The sequence below is a fragment of the Ceratosolen solmsi genome, unplaced genomic scaffold (assembly GCF_000503995.2).
Source record: "Ceratosolen solmsi marchali unplaced genomic scaffold, CerSol_1.0 scaffold69, whole genome shotgun sequence".
Classification (NCBI taxonomy): domain Eukaryota; kingdom Metazoa; phylum Arthropoda; class Insecta; order Hymenoptera; family Agaonidae; genus Ceratosolen; species Ceratosolen solmsi.
This window is the reverse complement of record NW_011948464.1, coordinates 10,453-19,016: the sequence shown is the minus strand read 5'-3', so window position 1 is coordinate 19,016 and position 8,564 is coordinate 10,453. Positions and strand designations below refer to the sequence as shown.

General features: G+C 20.5%; 1 protein-coding gene across 1 annotated transcript; it reads right to left on the bottom strand.

Moving 5' to 3' along the window:
- Window positions 1–7,071: 7,071 nt before the first annotated feature.
- Window positions 7,072–7,903, bottom strand: LOC105366941 (Neuropeptide-like precursor 3). The gene is made up of 2 exons (XM_011505553.1): window positions 7,806–7,903; window positions 7,072–7,357 (listed from the first exon to the last, which is right to left on the bottom strand). The coding sequence occupies exons 1-2, from the start codon at window positions 7,815–7,817 to the stop codon at window positions 7,139–7,141; spliced, it is 231 nt and encodes a 76-aa protein (XP_011503855.1). The 5' UTR covers window positions 7,818–7,903; the 3' UTR covers window positions 7,072–7,138.
- Window positions 7,904–8,564: the final 661 nt, after the last annotated feature.

The window sequence follows — 8,564 nt, the reverse complement described above, 5'->3', positions numbered from 1 at the left end:
TACTCTTTCTCGTTCTTCTGTTAGATTTGCCTGCAACAGTAATACTTTCTCCGTATATATACATATATTTTGCAATAATTCATTGCTTGGAGCTTTTATTCTACGAATATCTCATATGCTTGATTTGATAAGATAAGAAAACAAATAGTTGAAAGGTAATGTAGGTGAATTAATGAGCGTACTACGTATGTGGATAATTGCACTAATTATCAATTATTGAAATTCGTAGTATTTTATTTGATTTATTGAATACTTGTAATAGTATACAAAATTATAAATTCGAATAAAATCTTAATAAACAAAAATAATTTATGAAGCGAAAGAAACAAAACTCAAAGAATAGATAAAACATAAATGCACCAAATTTTTAATGAGTAATTTAAAATTTCTTTTAAAAACTGCACACTAATATGAAATATATATGTATATAATACCTGGTTTATTCGTTAATTAGAATTCTGCAAGATATTTAGGACTTTTTATTTACATATGTCTATTTGTATTAGTGTTTAAACAAAGTTAATAGATTCATTTTGTCATAATTGGTTAAATACTTTCTTATAAAGACAAAACAGTGTCAATAATATGTCAGTATATTATCGTTTATGCTTGATATATTTTTAAAGTGAAAAAATTGAGTTTATCAAATTCTAATTTATCAAAAAGGAAACATTGAATATTTTTTGATATTAGTTATATATCTATATAAATTTTTTTCAATCCTGTATAAGCAAATTCAAGATCAAACACATTATCTTAATGAGTCAATAAGTATGGAGCAAAATCCGGGAAAAAGAATGGTAGTGGATCTGATTTTCTCTTTTAAAGATAATTAATGTATTTAATTTAATTAAAAAATATTCAGTATGCATTATTATCAAACATGTATACTAAATTAACGTATAATACTAATGCTTCTTATCTATGCAACTTTGTATTCTTGGCATGCAGTTTTATAAGACAGAAATGTATACGAAGAAAACTTGAAAAAGAATAAAATAATTTTTTATTTTTTTACCAATTTATTATTACTGCTTTTATATAATTTCTATTATAAATTAATCACATTAATTCGAGTATTTTTTTCAACTAATTTCATATCTTAGTTACACTTTCAATTATACTCAATTTTTGTCTCAATTTGAAGTCTTTATTTGAAATATTTAAAAATATGTAGTATTTAATAATACTTTGCCTATATATTAGTAATCAAATTCAAGGAAAACAATATTAAAGTATTTAAATAGAAATTAATTTTTTTATATAAAATCACAAAAATAAATAAATAAATTTAGATCCTTTCATCCATTGATCCTTCATCAGAAATTTGTTTAAATATTGACTTTCTCAAATAAAGCGCAATTCATTATTAATGTTTTTTTGAAGTTCGAATTTAAAAATATTATATACTAGTAAATTAAAAATTTATCAACTTTATTTGTCTAATGTTTATTCATTAATTTTTATTTTGTACTCTAAGTTACGATAATTATAAATCGATGAAATATTTTTTACATAAGCTACGCATTTATAGAAAATTATGTAAACAGTTTAAACTATCATAATGCATTCGATTAAAATATTCTAGGAAAAGAATTTTTACATATTACAAAAATAATATAGGAATTTTAAAAACTGTATTTTTATTTATGTTATCGTGAGTGTTATTGATGAATTCAACAAAGTACTGTTTTGCCTACTTATTTCGTTAAAATTTCAATTGCAACAGTAACATATATTTGAATATATTTAAATTTAATTTATTAAATAAATTATGGGTATCTGTGTAATAAAAATAAGAGAAATTGTAAAAATTCCTATTATAAAAAATTATATGTTTCATAATTTTCAATTGTATCGATAATGAAATAATAATATTGAAATATACTATATATTTTTTTCTGCTAAATAAACGTTAAAAGTAAATTAATTTTGAAAATTTTTTTACATTTGAATACACTTTTCGTGCTCATTAAGTTAAATTAAATTTTATATTAAATTTAATAAGGTTACGTTAAGTAAAAATTTAATTTTCTTAACAACACTACCGTTTGATATTTCAAACATTGAAAATTTACATTTAAAGCATTTACAGTTTCAGTACAAATTGATCATAATTGTTATAATTGTAATAATTATCACTAGGTTTGAAAATTATATTTATATTGCCTAAGTCATGAATAAGTCAACATAAATATTAAATTCTCATTTAATTTTTGCAATTTAATATTATAGTTTTTAATTAAATATTAATTAATAATAATATTTTATTTTCTATTTAACTTCAAATAAGAATCTATTTTTTAATATTTATTTAATGTTTTAAAAACTATGTTTATATCCTTTTATTTTGCTAAATTCATAATGAATTAAAAACATATCGTAAATAAAATAAATAAAAAAAAATAAATAAAAAAAAGATTTTTTTTAAATTCAAGGTAAATTAAAGTTAACTAACAATACATTATTTTTAGAAATGTGTATTTTCCTCTATTCATTTATTATAAAAACCATTTTTGACTACAGTACATATAAATTTAGAAACTTATAAAATTTACTTTTTTATATCCATTAGTTATAATAGAAATATATCAATCTACAGTATTTAAATTTTAATCAATAATAACTATTAATACAAACAATTGTTATATGTTACCATAATATTTTGCATCTTTTCTATATTAAATTTGCAAATATTTGTACAGGATAAATATTTAAATAGATAAGTAAAAGTAATGTAAATTCATAATTTTGAAATTTAAAAATTTAATTTATTGAACTTATTAGAATTTGTAGAATTCAAAAAATATTTATTTATTTTATTAAATATTTTTCTCGTAATTTTTTAAATAATTAAACATTACATTGCAATATTTCGAATTATCATAGATAAAATTAATTTATATAGTAAAGTAATTTTATTTACACAAAATACTAAAACAAATTTATCTATGATAGTTTATTACAAATGGTATCAATATTTTTCATTCTAGTCTCTCCAAGGAAATTACTGTTTTTGTCAAAAGATTTGAGCAAATTTTTTATTATATGAAAGTTAGATTTAATTTTATATTTAATATATATTTACACATTTAAATTACAACTAAGAATATTTACCCATGTGATTTTATAACGGATCTATTAAAAAATTTAATTTGTCTTTACGATCTTATTACTATATACTATATACTACATACTTATTACGCTATTATATTATACTATTACTATATACTTATTACGATATTAGTTAGTTTAGAAATTCTCAATTTAATAATGAATAATTCATTTTCTTTATAGAAGTATTATTATGTACATTATTATTATATATTCAGTGTTATTATATAAAATGTGCATGAAATATTTTAAATGAATTTTGAATTTTGAAATGAATTAAGAAACAGGATTAATTAAATTTTTCGTAGCAACTCTTTAATTTTACTTTATCTTTCCCCGTATAAAGATATTTTCATATTGTAAAATTATAAAAAAATTGTATATGAATTTCTGGTATATATGGTTAAATACGCATGGTGACTTAATTAGTTGTTATGAGTGAGAATAATTTTCCTATCGTTAATACCCAAAAGAGAATGTAGAGATACGACAATATTAATAATCATCCAATCATATTAAAATATAGAAGGTTGGAATGATTACACGTATATAAAACCGTTGTGGAACTGTAATGATCAAAAAAGCAATTCCTGCAAGGCTTTAATATAAAAGAATGAAAGCGATTAAAAACAGTCATTAAAGACATCGCTTGAAGTAATAATAGAAATTAAAGCAGATATTTATGTATAATAAATAATCTTAGCAAATATTCTTCTTTATTATTATTAATTACTTTAAATAGATATAGATTTCTATATGTTTAAATTTAATACTCAGATTAAAAATGGAAATAAATGAATTAAAAAATGTTTAAGTATTACGCTTTGTTATAAAGTATTTCTTTAATACCGTAGTAAATAAATAATCCAATATAATTTTTTATATCAGACGTTATTAAAAAACATTTTCGAAATTTCCTTAACTCATTATACAAAGTATACTTTTAGTAAATCAAAGAATTAAATTATTGATGAAATGGTAACCCTATTTTAATATATATCTTCTATTCTTATTTTTCAGTAGAATGACTATTGTTTAGCTTTTCTAAAAACTTAACACAGACAATATATCTTTGAATTATGAAAAAAAAAAATATAGGATACCAAACTAATTTTTTTTTTAGAATTATTTCGTGTATTTTATATAATTTTATACTTCTAAAATTTGTCTGTAAATGTATCTACTTATCAGAAATTTTATCACTAATTTAAAAAATAGGTTCATTTAATTTTGATTTTAAAGCATGTTTTTTTTTAATTTTAATTTACTATCGAGGAATTTGTAAATAGTAAAAATCAAACAAAATTTATAAAACTTGAAAAGAAAAATTTTTAAAATAAAAAGTATTTATCAAACATGTATAATTTAAAAAAGTTATTTATATCTTCTTTGTAATATATATTGAAGCAAAAAAATCGGGTACAATTATTTGTATATAGGTTTTGAGTAAGATTGTTACTTTCGAAAACTTTTTTTAACTTCATATATAATGTGGATAGATGCGGTTTTTACATAGCAGAATACTTGTTTTTTACTGGACGGATAAAGTCTCAGGGTCGAACGATGAACTCAAACCGGATGAATAGAAAACTAAAAAAGGTGTATTGGAGAAGCAAAAAGCAGTGGATCGATACAGAAGATTTATTTACAAAGTTTTCTCCAAGTATTTAAATTCTTTTCAAATAATCAAATTTTCTGAGCTCTACTTACGTAAATAATTTAATAATTACATATTAGAAATTTTTACATAATATATATATGATCAGTGTTATTTTTGAATTCTGTATTCTTTTAACTAAGTTTTTTTATTATAGATCTTTCATATAATAGATTCGAATTAAATGTACAAAAAGAATATCCTACATTATTTTGGATTAATATAAAAAAGTTTTTACATTATTTTATTTAAATTTAAAATATTAATAAAAAATTTAAATACTTTTAATTTTTTATGAAAACAATATGAAATTAGATAAAATACTATCTATAAAATTAAGACAAATATAAAAAAATATTTTATACTTATTTTTATGATGGAAATATTTTAAAGTATTTAACAAGTTTACTAATTGTTTTATTCACAAGATGCTTGTATTTTTAATGTAATTACTAAAAAGATAGTCTTTTAGTTTTTAATATTTGAATACATTTTTCAATTTTATATTTTGATCATTTAATTTTCATTCTTTTAACTATTTAATCTTTTATTTTTTAAATTTATTAATATTTTATTTTTTAATTGTTTAATTTTCTATTTTTGAAATTTCAATGCGACATTAAACTCCGGATTATATATTCAATACATAATAATCTATATATCAAGTTAAAAAATGATGTGATAATTAATCGAACCGATTATTTGAAATTATTTAATAATTTTTTAATTAAAAGTTTTTATCTAATTTGGAGTTAAAAAATAAAATTAATATATGTACTATTCTTATGTTAAGTTATATAGTAAATAAAATATTATTACTAATTAATAATTAATAATATATATTGACTTTAATAATATTTATATTAATTTATGCATGACTTAAGTAATATAAATATTTATTATAATAATTGTTAATAATGATAAAATTACAATAAGAAGTAAAATAAGTAGATTTCCATTATATTATCTTTAAATATATTAATATAGAGATTATTGTTTGCATTTATTTATGTATCCCTTTCATGTAATCCCTTCGATTACTCATATATTACTAAAAATATTTCAAATCAGTTTGATACCTTTGACTAATGTAGGTGTTTCATGAAGGAAGTGTGAGATCTAGTTAAACTACTGTACCGAAACTCGCAATTTATGGAACTCCGAGTTATTAATTCATTATGTCGTAAAATATTAATGCACAAGTATAATATTTTTATTTATTTATTTATAGAAAATCGATAAAACACACTGATATATTAATGATTGAAAAAATCAATTTTGTTTATTAAAACTGTTATAAATTTATATTACGTTATTATTTTTTGTTCAACATATTAAAAATTATTATATAAAAAAAATATATATATACATATATTTTTATATAGTTCACTAATTTTACTTTATGATGAATAAAATAGATAAAGTATAAAAAATAATTTGCAATATTATCATAATTTTATTCATTCAATTGTAATACTAAGTAATAAATTAAATTAAAGTGTGTAAACATTAATGTAATATTATTTATAAAATATATATATAATATATGCAAATCTAACTTAAATGCAATATGAATGTAAAATATTGAGTTTGAAAAATAGAATTACAATTAAATATACTTTTTATTTTAAAATACATAAAATTTCATTGAAATTAAGTTTATAATTGCTTAGTGTTATAAATCGAAATAATTTTTTAAATTTTATTAATTATACAACTCGTTTGTAATGAATATTATGTACTTCTTTGGATCATTAATCATTAAATTTTGTATAAAATCTTTTTTCGTTTAACATTAATAATATGGTTAAAAGCTGCATTATTTCTGTATATTACTGATAATGTTGTATTTATTTTAATACTACACTATTCAATATTATGTTTTAAAAGATACAAACATTTATATTAAATTTTTTTTGTGTATTGATATTTTCAATTTTACAAACGTTGAATTTAAAAATATTGACAAAGTATCAATCACGCTTGTTAATATTCCATAGCCGCGTTGGAGGTGTGTGTATGTATGGAGGGGGTCTTAAAATAAATAAAAATAAACTTATTTAATCAAAATTAGTTTGTAAATAATTTTATTGTATATATATTTCCATAATTAGCATAAAAATATTTGACATTATTGAATATTTTTACAATTAATAATCATTGAATAGTAGAAATAATGCTGTAATGAGATAGGTAGGACAACACAATAAAAGGTGTTTGAAATTATTTGAGAATCGATTGAATATTCTTGACTTATCTGTAAATAAAATAAGATTGTTTTTATATTAGTGTCGATTATGCTGAATCCTACCAGTATTTAAGTATGTTCATTATTTGTACGTAGTTTTCTGTATTAGGTATCAGCATTCAAAGTAAATATCCGGTCCTGTAGTAGGGAAGCGCGTAGCCTCCATATGAATAGGTCAGGGGAGTATAAGCATTGTAAGCAATTGCTGGGGCTGGGGCGATGTAGCTAGGTGAATAAGCCGGAGCAGCTAAAATGGAGCCGGGTTTAGGTTCTGGAGCCGGAGCTGCTACAGGAGCTGGTGAAGCAGCAGATAAAGTTAAGATAGCAGCTAGTAAGAACTAAAAACAGAAAAAACAAATACAAATATTAGTTTAAAATGATAAATTCATTACTGGTAACCAATTTATTAGTAAAAATGTTTTTAAGCAAAAATTACTCTTAAAAGAAATAATATTTTGAAACGTTGAAAACTTATTGGAATAAATTATATATATTCGTTCTATATTTAATATTTCAACTCAAGAAAATAAAACGAACATTAGACAATAAAACGAAGCTTTTAGAATATTGAATTCTAGAAGACTTTAATGTTATTGTATAATATAAAGTTTGAAAAAGATTTATTTTATCAATATCAAAATGAAAATATAATTTTCAAAAGAATATTTATTTATTATATAACTTAGAAAAATGCCAAAAATCTAATAATAAAAAAAATTCTTAAAATTAAGCAATAAAAATCTATGTGTTATTATCAATATTAAAAAAAAATTAATTATTACTAACCAGCTTGAACATGTTGATCAAGAGTGGAGTATTCTGGTTGCTCGATAAGAGAACAGTATGTCTTGTCTGTGGCAAACTTGTCCTTATATACTTGAAATGCAGTAGTGTGTGTAACATGTATAAAGCAATGCAGACCCTTTAACAACTCCCTCCCTTGGTATCATTTTCCCGCTAAGGCCGGCAATCTGGCACTTATGTACATATTATTGAGATTTTTAGCTTTTTTACCTTTAGTCCAGTCTTCTTCACTCCCACCTTATACACTTCAACGATCGCATAGCCGTAAGAAAGGTAAAGGGAGGGATTGTGGCAATGTTTATATACAAGGACAGATTATGCGTAGAGAGAAATGAACTGAATCCGGATAGATATATCCATTTCTTACAATCTTTTTTCGACTTCGTTAGAAATGGATAAATGATAAATGATTTAACGAAGAACAATATAATCTGAAAAATTCATTATTATATTAATTAATAATACATACTTATAATAATAATTATTTTATCCAATATGTAATTTGTCTATTTATATATGGAAAATAAACAAATACTAGTATAATTATTTAATATCATTTTGTAATATTGCATAATTACTTATATACATAAATATAAATATATTATTATTAAATATTTTTATATAATTATTATATAAATAATATTCAACAATAAATTAATTGTAAAAATAGTTATGCATATTATGTGCAAGAATTGTATTGACAAACATGAAATATTTTATTCTAGAGTGTACATTTATACT